At 47.4% G+C, this 16,123-nt stretch overlaps 1 protein-coding gene across 2 annotated transcripts in view; it reads left to right on the top strand.

The window, feature by feature from the left end:
- The window catches only part of LOC111158099 (DDB1 and CUL4 associated factor 7), a 32,051-nt gene extending 17,201 nt beyond the window's left edge, over positions 1-14,850 (top strand). The window contains exons 2-8 of one of the 2 annotated variants that reach the window (XR_002641336.1): positions 1,987-2,145; positions 2,892-3,003; positions 3,352-3,470; positions 6,280-6,489; positions 7,450-7,567; positions 10,071-10,308; positions 14,774-14,850. Coding sequence is in view for 1 of the 2 variants with exons in the window: in XM_022519941.1 (XP_022375649.1) it covers positions 1,987-2,145; positions 2,892-3,003; positions 3,352-3,470; positions 6,280-6,489; positions 7,450-7,567; positions 10,071-10,243 (891 nt within the window). In the remaining variant the exon portion in view is untranslated. Of the gene's footprint in view, positions 1-1,986; positions 2,146-2,891; positions 3,004-3,351; positions 3,471-6,279; positions 6,490-7,449; positions 7,568-10,070 lie in introns of both variants that reach the window. The other variant, XM_022519941.1, reaches the window with a different exon arrangement.
- The last annotated feature ends 1,273 nt before the right edge of the window (positions 14,851-16,123 follow it).

Here is a 16,123-nt window from a genome sequence, read left to right as displayed (position 1 = left end):
AAGAATGAAGTGAGACTATTCTGTATGATTCCGTATTGGTGGATACATGTAAGAATGAAGTGAGACTATTCTGTATGATTCCGTATTGGTGGATACATGTCGTAATCTACAGATCTTACAACATAAAGGGTGAACTCTAAACTATAGACTTTGGGTGATTATGTATCAGTGAACATTCATCATTTGAATGAATGTACCATTTTGGTGCTGGTGCTTAGATAGTGGATGTGGTGTGTACGTGTGGGGACAGGAGGTACATGGGAACACTACTCTCTGCCCAATTTTTCTGAGTCTAAAAAGCCAAGTTTTTTTTTTTTTTAAGATTTTATTTATTTATTTGACAGAGATCACAAGTAGGCAGAGAGGCAGGCAGAGAGAGAGGGGGAAGCAGGCTCCCTGCTGAGCAGAGAGTCCGATGTGGGGCTTGATCCCAGGACTCTGGCATCATGACCTGAGCCAAAAGCAGAGGCTTTAACCCACTGAGCCACCCAAGCGCCCCCCCCCTTTTTTTTAAAGGACAAAATATCTGAACAGGCTTCAGTAGAGAATAAGCATATGAAAAGATACACAGTATCATTAGTGAGAAAATGCAATTTAATATATTGCTATACACCTGTTAGAATGATTTTTTTTTTTTTTTTTAAAGCTGGCAACACCAAGCGTTGACCAGGGATGTGGAGGGTGTGGACCTCTCCTATGTTAGAGGAGTGGAATATAGTGGGAATGCAGGACACAGCCACTTCAGAAAACAGTTGGCCATTTGTCTTTTAATCAAGTTAAACCTACATTTACAACATGACCCAGCAGTTCTACTCTCAGTTGTCTACCCAAGAGAAATGAAAGCTTGTCCAAGAAAAACTTATGCATAAGTATTCATAGCAATATCTATAATGGTCCCAAACTAGAAATAACCTAAAAGTTCACCAGCTGGTAAATGGATACATAAATTATAGTGTTTCCACATAATGCAGTGTTTTCACCAATGAAAGGGAAGGGGCTACTGATACACCCAGTAATGTGGACGAATCTCAGGAGCTTTGTGCTGAAGTAGCTGTCCCAGGACTCATGACCATATGATTTCCTTTGTATGGTATTACAGAAAGGCCAGAACTACAGATCAATGGTTGCTTGGGGCTACGGGTATGGGGTTAACTGCAAAGGAACCCAAGAGAACTTTTTGGGGTAATAGAAATGTTCGTTATCTTAATTACCATGGTGGGGGGGTTCCCAGCTGTATACCTTTGTGCATGTACACATTCTGTGTCATTGAACTGTATATTTAAATGACTTCTACTGCATGCAGCCGTACCTAAATAAAATTGTTTAAAAAAAAAAAAAGGCAGGAAGACAGTGGTATCTGAGACTGAAGTTAGGCAGCAGTAGTCAAATTCTGTTTTTCTACCTTCTGATTTGGTGCTTATCCACTTCCTATGGGTCTTTACCAAAAATTCCCCCATTCCATCTTCTAGTCAGTGGACATCAATAAACAACTGTATACCGAGTAGCATTTCTCACTGAGCCGGACTGAGTTTGACAAAAAAGAATGGAAGTTAATATTGGTCCAAATCAACTCTGAAGAAAACGTGGCTGGAAACCAGGGAACTTTGCCGTCAGTGGCAACCACTTTTTTGCCACTTACAGTCAGTTTGGGTTCTTTCTGGGGAAGAGGGTGGAGGGAGGGGCAGAAGGAGAGGAAGAGAGAATCTTAAGCGGCCTCCGGGTCCAGCTCAGAGCCTGATGCAGGGACTCAGTCTCACAACCCTGACTGAGATTATGACCTGAGCCGAAATCCAGAGTTGGACCCTTAACCAACTGAGCCACCCAGGTGCCCCAGTGGTTTGCGTTCTTGAAGGCTCCTTTGACACATGCTTTTGTATTAAGTACAGGACTAGGTGAGGCATTGGGAGGTAGGGGGAAGGATCTGAGGTATTTGATACTGCTCCAGAAACAAATGTTTCTCCATGGCTCACTTTGGTTGTTTTACAGGTCCAGCTTGTTGGTTTAGATGAAGAGAGTTCGGAGTTTATTTGCAGAAACACTTTTGACCATCCGTACCCCACAACAAAGCTCATGTGGATCCCCGACACAAAAGGCGTCTATCCAGACCTACTGGCGACAAGTGGCGACTATCTTCGTGTGTGGAGGGTGAGCAGGTGTTCAGTCAGCGGCGAGACTGATGGGCTTTCTCCATGTTAGCTGTTACTAAGCATCGTGGAGTCGCAGAACGGACTGGGGTTGGAGGCTGCAGGTGTCACTGTAGCCCAGGAGAAGCAAATGGGAGTGATTCTGGAATGACCTTTATTGGTTCAGCAGATTCCCCAGTAAATCTAGCCGGGATTCCTTGAAGTCCTGCTGTGGTCAGGCTACAGTCAGCCATGGAAACTTGAGAGGCTCAGTGAACCTGGTGAAATGAAGAGAACCTTCTGCGGGTGGGGTGGGTAGGAGGCGGGGGGATGCTTGAGGCTTGTTACTCTGTCTATAGCCAAGATATTTTGGAGTAATTTAAAAACAAAGTACCAGGCCGTTGATTCTAGTTGAGTGTGTGAGTGGACCGTGGAGCCTCACCTCCTCTCTCGGCTGAGCGCGTCTGCAGCGGCGTCTCTTCTGGCCCGGAGTAGTGCCAGGCAGGGTGCAGAGGTTCCAGGTCGGGCAAGGTGAGGAGACCGCTCCTCTAGGAATGCCTCGGGGTGAGAATTGGGAAAAACAAAGCGGGACAGAGGAGAAAGCTTGGAAAGAAGTAGCATTTGGAGGAGTTCCTCTGGATTTTATTACTCTAGGATAATAATGTTTTTCTCCTGTGTCTTCTGTTTAATAATATATTGTCTAAACAGAGCTTTTAAAAGTTTTCTGTGAAGATAAGACTGGCTGATTTTTAAAAATTGTTCCTTCAGGTTGGTGAAACAGAAACCCGGCTGGAATGTTTGCTAAACAATAACAAGAACTCAGATTTCTGTGCTCCTCTAACTTCCTTTGACTGGAATGAGGTGGATCCTTATCTGTTAGGTAAGGGAGCAAGGGGGTGCGTATTCCTTTTTGAAGAAGCAGAGATGCATTTCCTCAGATAAAACACTGGGCCTGCGGTCCATGGATCAGCCTAAAACAGGCCAGAGGGAAAGAGGCCAAATATGAAATGTAGTTATTAATTCCTCGTATGGATCTGAGCTTCCCATGTGTGTATATCTTGTCTCTCCAGTCAGCAGAGTCTGAGGTCCTGGGGTAGGGATTGAATACTTGACTCTTGTTGCCTAGGAAGTATCTGTGGCATGTCGTCTCCTGGGTTACACAGAGCAGTAGACAAAAGGAGGGAAGCCTCACTCCTGTCAGCCACTGACTTGCACTGGTTGTTTCCAGGTACCTCCAGCATTGATACGACTTGTACCATCTGGGGGCTGGAGACAGGGCAGGTGTTGGGGCGAGTGAATCTTGTGTCTGGTCATGTGAAGACCCAACTGATCGCGCATGACAAGGAGGTAATGATGCTGTTCCTCTTTCTGCTTTCCTCAGCTGCTTTCTGTGCCTTCAGTTCGAGGTCAGACCACCCTCTCACTGTTGTGCAAAGTATGTGGAAAATTGTAATGCCGATGTCTTGTTGAAACTGAAAATGGTAATATGTCAAAACAGCGAAAAACAACACTGTTGTAAACTAACGTGTTTTTTTGGCTGATACAAGCAACCTAATCTACATAATAGTTTTTGTGCCAGAGACTGTTTTGTAATAATGAACTCTCTTAGTGGACCTGATGGGACTGAAAAATAACACTTACCTTGAAATATATTTACTTTTTGGAGGGGAGGGAAGTGGGGGAAACCAGGAAGAGGGAAAATTTCTTGGCAGACAAACCTAAATCATCGTTTTTTCTCTCAACTTGTTTTATGAAATTCTAGTATGTTCCTTAATACTTTCAATACAATCTGGAATGGAATATGGTTTATTTTCATGGTGATGTTTCTCCTGTGTTAGTTGGAAAAGCCGAGGAGAGTTATTTGTGATTGTGTTTTGATCAAAGCATTCTTCTGAGGAGAGCTTTTGGAAACTGGTCATAAATTTTTTTTCTCCCAGAGTCACTGCATGTTTCTTGTACTCTGATTTCCTGTGGGTCATGTTTCTTTTTCTTTTCTCCCTTACCCTGCTCAGCAAGGAGTATTAGTACAGATAAAAGGAACGCCTTGACCTCAGGTCAGACACTTGAGGTCCTCAGAATGGGAAGATGGTGACCAGGTTATCACTCTTAGAAAGGAATTGGTCTTTGGCTTTCTGTGCTCCTCAGGGTAAGCTCTGTTATAAGATTGCTCAACTTAGCTGCTGCTAAGCCAAGGGGCAAAGGAAGAGTTTGTCCAACAGAGAGGACCAGTAAGGAACTTCTGGAAACCCTCTTGACATCAAGTGGAACAGGTTGCTACATTTTAGTTCTGTGACAACCTCGTTTGCTCTTCTCTGTCAGGGTCCAACCCAGAAGACTGCAACTACTCTAAATATTTAAACTTGGGATTTAACCTAGGGCAATGCTCACACAGATGATGGTGAAGCTGGGAAGCCACACTGGCAACGGTGAGGTCATGTGGAGAATAGGAGCAGGAAGCTGCTGCTGCCTGTAGGCCAGAGGGGCAAAGGGAGGAGACAGGGTTCCTGGAGCCCAGGGGCTGGGTCTCCCCAGGATACAACCACGGAGGGGGCACAGCCATTGGCAAAGAAAGTTGAGGGTACAGAGAGAGGGAATGAGAAATACCTTAGCTTCTCCCTAGGGCAAGGGCCAGGGATGGATCTTAATGGCAGACGGGCCCTGGGCCAGCACCCTGGCCTTGAAGAAATAGACCTGGGAGGGTGGCTCTCAGAGACACAGTGACACCTGCTAGACCTTTGCTCTTCCTCAGTCCACGTCTCTGTCAAAGTGGAGACTTGTTTGGAGACTCTTCCTTGTTGCTGCCTGCCAGAGGGCTGGGTGTGGAGGAGGGAAATATATATCCAGGAGTTGTCACCTTCCCTTGGTTTAGGAGGAAATGCCCAAATGGAGCACAGAGGAAGGAGCTGAGAGAGCTTGACATACTTAGCCACATTGCCTGTGGTATCTAAGCACTTAGCAGTGCAGCCATGGTGTCCCTGTCCCTGGGAGTTCTTGGCAGCCAGCCCATGGGCAACACATCTTGTAAATATACCCACGCCCTAACATGGCTAGATGGTGCTGGACGGAGCTGTGATCTGTCAGGCCCCTTTGTGATGACTGGCCCAGTTCGCTTTTGAACCATTCTTAGTTCCAACCATAGAAAGAGAAGCGTGATTTCATAGTCAGCCAGAGGAAAAGGAATTTATGAGGTCACATAAAAATAGACGTTCCTTTGGCAATGTCCCTTAGTAGGCAGAACCTCAAGAAGGCTTGAGTCCCAGTATTTAGTGAGAGATGCCACTGTGTCTCCTCAGAAGTCAGCTGTCGCTATCTTTGACCCCAGGAGATCCTTGGCACTGGTTTTTCAGTTTTTCTCTCTCTCGCTCTGGCTCTGGCTTTGTCTGTCTCTCTTCATCCCTTTCTTTCTCTGAGGCTCTTTGTTGCCCTCTGCCTCTGTTTTCTCATAGATATTAGTGTGCAATGTTTGCAGGAGGTAATGCAGAAAACAATGATTCAAAACTTAAATTGACTCACTTCTGAATACAAACCAACTGGGAGAAGAAATAAAGCATGTCCTAGGACAAGAGAGTGATCCCAAATCTCTTTGTGAAGACAGGAACCCCTGAGTGTCCCATGATTTGAAACTGCTCTTACTTCTTTCATGAAAATGAGTCTCAGGTCCAGGTTTCACAGCAGAACCCAAGTGGCTGTTAGTAAGCGCCACAGGAGGGCTGCCTCCACCTCTCAAATCAGTGGCCTTAATGTGGGCATGGGTCTGTCTCTGATCACACACAAACGAAAGCCATCACGGCCCAGGAAACAAACATCTGGATTTTGTAGTGTGGCAGAGGACAGCCACTGGCTGACCCCATAGGAACACTTGTTCCGCCCTATGCTCTGCGGCTCAGCAGGGTTTCTGTTCTTTGTCTTATCACAAAGGTTGGAGGAAACAGACTCAGAAAGTAGGAATGCAGGAGGAAGCCAGCCAGTTTGTGTAGCAGAAAGTCACGGAGGTTAGAGGTCTGAGGCGCCAGAATTCACAGATACTGTTTGGCTGTCTTGACCTTCTTCTGTGTCATGAGGGGTGTATAGGGGAAGTAGGGATGATAGAGGTCCCTGGTACAGGAAAAGAAGGTCCCGGATCTGAATCTGACTGAAGCTTCTTATTCACCAACAGGTCTATGATATTGCATTTAGTCGGGCTGGGGGTGGCCGGGACATGTTTGCCTCTGTGGGCGCTGATGGCTCGGTGCGGATGTTTGACCTTCGTCATCTAGAACACAGCACCATCATTTACGAAGACCCACAGCATCACCCACTGCTTCGCCTCTGCTGGAACAAGCAGGACCCTAACTACCTGGCCACCATGGCCATGGATGGAATGGAGGTGAGTACCCTGCTCCGGGCTGCCCACGGCATGGCCTCCTGTCTGTGGCACCAGTGAGGGCTGCTAGAAGAGTGGTTCTCGGCCGGTGGCAGTTTCCTCTCCAGTGGAGTTTTAAAAACGTCAAGATGTTTTGGATTGCCGCGACCTGGGGGCAGGTGGCAGTGCTGCTGGTATCTGGTGGGCGAATGCCAGGGGTCCTACTAAACATCCCGCGTACAAGAGTACCTCCCACCCCGCTCAAGAATGATCAGACCCAAAATGTCAGCAGCGCTGGCACTGAGTAAGCCTGGTCTAAAACAAGGACTGTGTGTTAAGAACTTTTTAAAACTTGGAGCATTGGCGTTGGAGCCAAGAAAAGCAGTGTCTGAAAAGCAGACCGAATCATATGTGCTTATGGTGCTGAAACAGGCACTTTTCCTCTTGGGTGGTCTGGACAGATTCTTCCAGCTTTAGCAAACAGACGTAGAAATGACAACTCTTCGTGGCCTGTTTCTTAATAAAAGCAATGAAGTGTGGGTGGAGATGAAGCAGTGATTAACTTTTGGGGAAGCTGGTACCTCAGACTTCTTACATTTCAAATTCTGCTTTGGGGGTTGTGGGGAGAGGCCTCTCATTCTGTCCACTGAGCATGCGCGGAGTTCTTAGTACAAGCACCAAACAGGACCTGGTCCTATTATCCAAACTCATGTTACCTACTCCTACTTCTCCCCTTCCTTATCAGTGTAAATGCCCTACATTGCTTAAGACATAGACGACAAACTGCCTGTGTCTTTGCTTTTAGTCTTGTCTTTTTCCTCAATCCTATAGCTGCTTTTGGGCCCAAGACCCTCTGCTTCTAATGGTCTTAAATCCACAAATGAACACGTTATGCTTTAGAATTATGTTTTCCTTGTGTAATGTCTTGTTTGTTTTCCCGTTACACCCTGAAGTTCCTGAGCCGTTCACTTGTTATTTCTGCAGGTGGTGATTCTGGATGTCCGAGTCCCCTGCACACCTGTCGCCAGGTTGAACAACCACCGAGCATGTGTCAACGGCATCGCTTGGGCCCCACACTCATCCTGCCACATCTGTACTGCAGGTAATCATGGTGGCGGGGTGTGGGGACAAGCCACAGGGAGGGCAAGGGGAGGAGGTCTCCTTCTGTCTCCTTAGAACCATAATCATTGCTATTTCCAAAGGGTGGTTTGAGAGATTTAGCAAAGTAGCTCAACAGAGAGCCTCCCTCCACTTGTGAAATTGGAGTAGTCCACATATCCAGAAGATCCTGTACCCTCAGTGGTAGCAGAGCTCCTGCCCTGCACTGTTTACATCATGTATCAGTTGTAGGCTGTGCCTTCCTGAAATCCACATTGGCCCAGAGGACTCCGATCCAGGACTGTGGAGAAGGGGGGCAGTGTCTCTTAGATGGAACAGAATGTTTGGGAATGGCCGAGGTTGGCACTCCTGGGGAGACAGAGCTGCCTTGCAATAGTCTTTGGAGGTGTTGAAGGCCCTGCGTGGCTTGATCAGTGGGGTGAGACTTATAGTCCCCACCTTACCATTTGCCGGACCAAAAAGAGTACCCCTTAAAAATATCCTGCCAGTGTGCTTTTATTCTAGGCATAATGTAAGTCTGTTATTAAAAATTAAAATAGTCTGGGGGGTTCAGTGGGTTAAGCCTCTGCCTTCGGCTCAGGTCATGATCCCAGGGTCCTGGGATCGAGCCCCACATCGGGCTCCTTGCTCAGCAGGAAGCCTGCTTCCCCCAATCTCTGCCTGCTGCTCTGCCTACTTGTGATCTCTCTCTCTGTCAAATAAATAAATAAAATCTTTAAAAAATTAAAATAATACTGAGGTATATAAAATAGGAGGGTGAAAGTCATCTTTTCTCCTTCTTGTCCTATGTCCACCTCAGTCCCACTCTCCATTGGTGACCTCTGACAACAGTGTGTCTCCTTTGAGACCTTTTTATGTGGGTACATGCCTCCACATACCCCCCCAATATGAAAGTCTGCCCCTTTATTTTATACAGACAGAATTCCACTCTCATCCCATGATGTTTTGCTTCTTATCTTTTTCATTTTTGTTGCCTTGGGTTTCTTTCTAACATACTTTCTCCTTTCCTCACTCATAAGTAACATCCTCATTTCCTTGCTCATTATGAAGCCAGAGGAGCAGAGTAGTTTGGTGCTTTTGCACTATTTTAGTATTCATTTGAAAGGCATGAACCTTTTCCTGTTTTTGGCCCTCTCCCCATGCCTGTATGTCACTGAGGAGCAGTTAGAGGCCTTCTGCCTTCCTTTGCACCTCAGGTTGTGGGCTGCGTCCTTCAGATTGCCTTCTTTTTTCCCAGGGGTGTGGCTAGGGAAGGGTGGGAGAAGGAAGAAAAAAACGGTATGGTCCTTGTTCCTGAAGAATGGTACCAGTGCCCCCCAGTAGAAGTTTGTCTTCTGCTCCTGGTGGCTTCCTTTGCCCTGCTCACTGCTGTGTGTGTTGTACCTGTCCAGAGTCCCTTCAGCTGAAGGAGCTGTGGCTGGAGAATGTGCTTGGTTGAGAGGGGCGCTGAGGAGAAGGAACTTAGTGCTGTAGATGTGCTGAGCATTGCAAACAGCTCCCCAGAGCCCCTGACAGAGATTGTCCCTAGGAAGGGCATCTTGTACCTCGCCTGGGTTATATGGCCATGGCACGAGGCCAGTGTTGCCCACGTGAGCATGGCCTGTTAGGCTCCTCAGATCTCCTGTGTATCAGAGACAGGTTTTCACATCAGGATGGGCTGATGGCATCAGGGGACACTGTGATATTGAAGGTCGTTGCCTTTTTATTTTTCTTCCCTTAAGTCTAAGGACTTATTGTTTTGATTATAAAAGTGAATGACCACATTACAGATCACTCACCGACTGATAAAAAGTAAACATAGCTCATAACTCTGCCAGCCTCATAGTACCACTGTTCTCATTTGGATATATTTTCTGACAGTCCTTTTTCATGTGCTTAAGTATTTTTTTGAGGTGGTTACCTTCTTTCTGTTACTTCCTAGGGCGAAGAAGGTAGCTTTTCTAGGGAAAATTGTTTTTAAGAGCACATGTCCACTCAGCATTTCACCTCATCTATGTAACACCTCATCAAAGTATAGAATTTCATGATATGGGGTAAAATCCCATTAAGCTGAATCATCAGAGAGGGATTTTTAATCACTCAGGTACTTTAAGTGGCTGCAGATGACATGTTTGGGGATAATTTTTATATCCCCTGGTCCTTTCCTGATGCTTGCCCCAGGTAAGAGGTGCCCCTCTGGGTCCCATTCTGCCATCCTCACTCTGCCACAGTGACTGGGGCCCTGGGACACATCAGAGGCCTTGCTCTGAGCCCTGGCTCCGCTGTGTACTGGCTGCATCGCTCTATGGCTTGGGGCAAGTGCCTAAACATTTCTGAGTCTCGGTTTCTTCATCTATAAAACAGGGGCTTGAAATAAAACCTCCCTCGCTGGGATGTTGGTGAGCAAGTGCTTTGTAAACTGTGATCCCTCCGCCCACCCCGAATGCGGGGACCGATTTCCTCCTTGCCTGAGTTGTGACCTTGCTGCTGGCTTTCTCTGTCACTAGCGGATGATCACCAGGCTCTCATCTGGGACATCCAGCAAATGCCCCGGGCCATCGAGGACCCGATCCTGGCCTACACAGCTGAGGGAGAGATCAACAACGTGCAGTGGGCATCGACTCAGCCCGACTGGATTGCCATCTGCTACAACAACTGCCTGGAGATACTCCGAGTGTAGCGTTGGCAGCGCCTTGCCCACAAGGCGGGGGCTGGTGTGTTTCCTGCCTCTGCCCCATCCCCAAAGTAAGAAGAAATGTGTTTCTGGTGGCCAGTATGTCTCTCATTGCTTTGCACCACTGTTACCAGAAGCTGCTCTAGGAGTTCCCGGCCGGTCGTCCCATCGCTGTCTGTGCCAGACTCAGTGTTGTGTGGCGCCTTCTCAGCCCAGGGCTGAGTTTTAAGATTTTCTCTCCTTTTCTCTTCTCCTTTGGTTCCTCCATTAAAATTTTCTGTATATTTGTTTGTCAGCTGTTGCGTTAATGAGCATTGCAGGCCCTGGCTGTGTTTGTGTTCATCTGCCCCAGATGTCTCTTACCTGTCCGCTGCCCTAGGCAGCGCTCTGTGTCTGTGTCATGTTAGCACTTAAGTGGGAACAGATACCGGTTTGGAGTTGTCTTTCTTCCTGTTATCAGTGTCTTTAACAAATTTCAACTTTGTATATTTTTTACCTATCAGGCTAATTTTTTTACAAAAAGGATTTTACTCTTCCTGGTTTCTTCCTTTGTTTCATAGTCCGCCCCATGAGCACTTCCTCTCTTCCCTCAGTGCCTGGATCTAGCACTGGGCCCGTGACCCCATGAGCAGTTTGCCTTCTTGAATCACTGCCTGAGTGCGACGTACCTGAGCAGGAGTCCCAAACCGCCTCGGTGCTCTGAAGTCGGCCAGTTCTCTCACTTTTTCTGAGCCCGGCTCTTCTCAAGGACATTCTGGGCTCCCAAACAGACATGTGAAGGCTTTTCTTCCTCAAGTACCTCTGTCTGACCCCCCCCACCCCAGGACCTGCTGGCAATGTGTTAGAGCTGAGAGAGACAGCGTGTCTGACTTGAAGGGAATGGTTTCAGAAAAGCTGAGCTTAGAATGCATTTCCAGGACATAGTTTCCGAGCCTGTGTTTCCCTCCTGATGTAAGTCCCAGGCCATTTTCTTTCATGTCTTGAGTGATAGGCAAGCACAGTCTATAAGCTGAACTTTGGTATCTCTGGCTGGTTTACTGTGACTGATGGTTGGCCACTCTTTGAGTGAGAGGGTCCTGCTTCAGAGGCACATAGTCTGTGCCTCTAATCCTGAACAAGATCTCCTTTAGAGCGTGGGGGACTGTCAGCTCCTGGAAGGAGTGGACTAATGGGCTGTGATAATCCCAGGCCATCGAGTAAATAGGTAGCTGTGGGGCCAGCCAGTTAATGTGCATCTGTCAACCCTCCTGCACCCACCCCCAGCCACCCCATCCCCCTGCCATTAGGTACTGAGCAGTATTGGACTTGCAGGCTGCAGTGTCTGTTTCCGTTGCATGTATGAGTTCCATGGAGGGGGCTTGTGTGTGATTCTGGCGCTGGATGAGTCTTTGGGCAGGCAGGGTTTGAGACATGCTCAGTCTTGGGGGCCTTTGGTCTAGTGTGTTCTGCCATAGGTTTTTGAGCCCTTCTGAGTTGCGCAGTGTTGAGTAGCGGAGTAGCAGACCTTAAAGCTGGTGGTTTTGTCCACTTGTGTTCTCACCTGCTCTTGAGAAATAAAACAGTTTTGTTCTTCTGGACCCTTAAACTCTTATGGTTGAGTCTCCTTTTCCAGAGCAGATGTATTTTTGTCTCCAAAGTCCCAGCTCTTTGCTTTACTACACAGGTGCTTGTCCAAAGAAAAAGACTCTTTCTTAGTGTCTTTCCTCTTCTACTTTTTTACTTTCTTATTCCAATTTTGAGACTCTTTAGCGGGCTCTCCACTTGAGGTTGACTTTGCTGCATTTACTACCAGATTTGCACTGTGTCATTCAGAGGTGTAAAGTGAGCAGTTCTTGGTCAGAGCCCTCCTTTGCTTGTAATTGTATTTGCTGGTTCCAGGGTCCCTCTCCTAAGGGTAGCAAGTCTAAGTTGATGGTAGCTTGCTCTAGGAGGCCATCGGGTCCTTCCCCTGGAAAAGGGTCTGAGATGGAGGTCAGACTGGTAGGAGGGGCTGGTCCTCCTGGGGCAACGTTTAACCGCACTGAGTTCTGTGTTCAGATTCCTTTCCTGATCTGCACTTAAGCATGGTCTGCATGGTGAGATTTGTCAACTGGAACTGGAAAACAATCAGGGGAAATAATTAGTCCGTAGTAATTAGAATATATTTGCATAAAGTTGCTATCACTCTGGAAACCAACAACTTTTGGTGGGTTTTTTCCCTTGCCCTGTGGGCTCCCAGACCTTTCTTCCCTTCCTAGGTCCTGTTGTGTGGTCCTCCTCCCCTGGCATCTCCCCGGCATCCACCTGGGGCCCAGGTGAGACTCCCCAGTCTCCCTGCACAAACACACACACACTCACAGTTGCAGAGATGCCGGTGTTTTGAAGTCCCAGCTCTCTTATCCTCCATTTACACCATAGGCCACGTGGCCTCGTGGCTGAGGAGAGGATTTCTGTAGTCTCAAGACTGAGAAAGCCTCTTAGCCAGGGATGCTCCAGATCTCTTGTTGTTTCAAAAGCAAGTGTCTGTTGGTGGCTTTTCCATGTGCTCCTGTGGCCCTCTTTACCCCCCACCTCCGTGGGGCCAAAGCTGCCTCTGTTTTCCTTGTCCGCTCTGAGGGGGCCGAGAGGTGCTGAATAAATTTGGCTTCAGGTTCCACATCAGGGAGTTGGTGAATGGATACAAGTCATTCAGGGGCTTGAGTATTTATACCCAGAAGAGTTGGAACCCTCTCCTTCTAGGGAGGAATGGAGCTGTCAGTCAAGGACTTGAAGAGGGAAGATACTCGATCACTTGGTGAGAATTTCTTACCAGAATCAGGATCAGCTCTCAACCAGTTAAGATTGGGGCGGGGGGGGGCGTGCAGAAAAAGTTGAGAGTCCTACAAGGTTTTGATGATGGTTTTGGCTGAAATTTTCGGAGGAGATTTAAGATACGGGAGAAAAACTGTGGTAAGTGTTTCTTTAGATCAAGGGAAAAGATATTAGAGGGCATGAAAGGTCTGGGGTGGCCATGGAATATGAAGCTGTGCCCTCAGCCCATGTCAGCCTTTTTGGAACTTTTGTCAGATAATCTGGCACTGTCTAATTGTGGGGACAGGATGCCAGCTCGGGCAGAGGAGCCCCTTCCTGCAGCACTGAGCCATGGGTGATGTTGGTGGCAACAATCCGCAGGTGTTGGCAGTCCCGTGGCCATTCCTGATCATGGCTGTCCTTGGTTGTAGGCTTATACAGAGCAGAGGAAGCAGACAGTCCTGCCGATTTTCCTCTCTTCCCTTTTCTTTTTCTTCCTCTGGCCTTGCCCCCATAGAACTTTCTCCCTTCTGCAGCCTGGGCCTCAAGTCTGAGGTGGTAAGAACAGTTGAGAGCTTACAGCGTTTACCACATGGCAGGGGCCTCCCCCGGTTTGAGAATGTGGCAGCTTCTTTGCCTGCCTGGGTTGGAGTAAGGGAGACCATTCAAGTAGACGCCGCTCTCAAAGCAGACGCTTCCCTTTAATCCCTCACCCCAGGATGAGGAAGGAAGGTCATGCCTGGCACTTAAGTTGGAATTTCCCAGGGAGAAGAGCTGAGCTGAGCGTCGCCGCGAGCTCTGGAGCAGGCTCTCTGTACTGGCTGGGCCAGCTGCCCACAGTGTCTCCTGCTGCAGGGCCTTGCCTGCCTTTCCCACCTGTACTCTCTTCTTCTCCCACCATTGTCATTGCCACTGGCTCTCGGAGTCAAAGGTGTGACTATACAGTGTGGGCCCGGTCCTTTCAGGCTACCTTGTGGATATTATTTTTTAAGTCTGGAAACATGCGGGTGCCTTCCCCAAGAGGCTTTGGACTGGTGTAAAACCAGAAACAAATAAGCTAGTGAAAGTATGAACTCAAGAAGAAGGATGTTGGCAGTCTGTGTAACAGCTAGAAAACTTACAAGGACCCACCTTTAGGACAACCCATTGGCTATGGACTCGTGATGTCTGCTGTTGAAGAGAAATACTCTCGCCTGGGGTTGGTTGTGGTAACCCGGTGTGCAGCGAGACTTGTTGAGCTAAAGCTTTGACTTGGCTTGAGTTGAGTATGGATCACTTGCTTTGGTTCCTGTGTATTTTATGACCCTGTCAGTGACCTCCCCCCCCACCCCGAGTGTGAACTTGTAGCATGATTGTACAAACCTCTATGTAGGAAATGGAGATTCCTTGTTCTCTGAGATGTTAAGCTCTAGCCAATCAATTTCTGTCTCCTCTAGCCTAGTACGTCTGAACTTCATTTCTTGTTATATATTTAAGCTTTTCCTCTATACTCTAGCTTTTGTGACCTCCCATGGTCAGGTGGAGAGGAAGCTGCCCCCTTGCAGAACTGTACTATCCCATTTTTCTTTTTAAAAATATTATTATCACAGGACTGATTGTACACAGGGCTCGTAATAAAATGTTAACACTGTGCTGTGAGACCACAATGGTAAATCTCCATTGAAGGCGACTCCAAAGGCACCTGAAAGTGGAGTGTTACATCTATGACTTTATTTCTTGCTTCCTGAGTATATTAAACCTAATTTTCACCCTTTCATTCTGTTTCAGCCTCCTGTATAAGAAGTACCGTATTTTCTGCCCATCACACTTTGTAATAAAACTTGAACATGTATAGATTGACTGAATTTCTTCTTGTGATGAATTCAGTTCTTCCCATTCTGCCACTGTGGTCATGTTCCAGAGACACTGGCTGGGTGACGAGAGTCCTCCCCAGCCCATCATACTATCTGACAGCCTGAGACATTCCTTTTACTAAAACACAGAGTACCTACTCTGTGCCAGGGGCTGTGATCCTCAAGTTGCTTGTAGTCTCCCAGATAAACAGTTCCTGGCAGTGTTGAAACTACGGGAGTGTTCAGGCTTACTGGTTGCCCTGAGGAGGAGGTGATCCCCTGTGTCTGGGTAGGAGCCAGAGGAGGTCAGGGAAAACGTCACAAGACAAGGGATGGTGAAACTGAATTTTGAAGGCTGAGTAGGAGTTCTCTGGGAATAGGGAAAGATATTTAAAGCAGAAGGATCATCCATGTACAACGTATAGAGGCAAGGAAGAATATGGCCATATTCAGAGAATTATAAGTTGATGTGGGATTTTGAATGGGGACTGTCGCTAGAGAAGTAAGTAGAAGCCAGATCAGTCAGAGTCTTTTGTGCATTGCAGGAAGTTTAGACCTTACACCTGTATGAGATTTTGGAAAACTCACATAGAGGCAAGTCATGCTCAGAACTGCACTTGAGGAGGTAGTGAAGAAAATGTCCATGTAGGGGATGCAACAGGGAGTCCGTTCACCTACTGTAATAGGATGAGAGAAAGTAAAAGCCTGAACTAAAGCAGGAGCAGCAGGGGAGGAAAGGACAGGACATAATGGAAGAGATTTAAGAGGTGGGGTCATCAGGATGCAGCAAACTGCGGGCTCTGAAGGATGACAAACGATAATTCCCAGACCCTGTGGGTTTGGACACCAGGTTCTGATGCCGGCTAGGGTTTCCAAGTTCAAGCCAGTTTCCTCAGCCTACATCCCAACGTGGTAAGATGGAGGAGTGCCTGTCCCCACTGCTGTTCAGATGCTCTGAGTCCTGGTTGAATACTCCTTCTGTTTATTTTTATTTTCATTCTGGGCTCACATTAAATCATTTCAAGGGAAGAGAAGTAGGGTAAATTGTGATTGATTTCATGACCCAGTATTCGGCAAGTAACTGCCATCGTGACAGAAACATTGAGCTGGGGGCGGCAGTGGGTCTGGGGAAAAGAAGTACGTACTCTAAGAGTTTATGCGGCTCCTGGCTGGCTTAAGTCAGTAGAGCACGTGACCCTAAATCTCGGGGCTGTGAGTTCAAGCCCCATGTTGGGCGTGGAGCCTACTTAAAAAACAAAAAACCACTTCCAAGAGTTTAGACTCC

The sequence above is a fragment of the Enhydra lutris genome, unplaced genomic scaffold, assembly GCF_002288905.1.
Source record: "Enhydra lutris kenyoni isolate GAN:26980312 unplaced genomic scaffold, ASM228890v2 scaffoldscaffold57, whole genome shotgun sequence".
NCBI classification, from domain to species: domain Eukaryota; kingdom Metazoa; phylum Chordata; class Mammalia; order Carnivora; family Mustelidae; genus Enhydra; species Enhydra lutris.
Note: the sequence above shows the minus strand (reverse complement) of the source record. Positions and strands in the feature narration are given on the sequence as shown.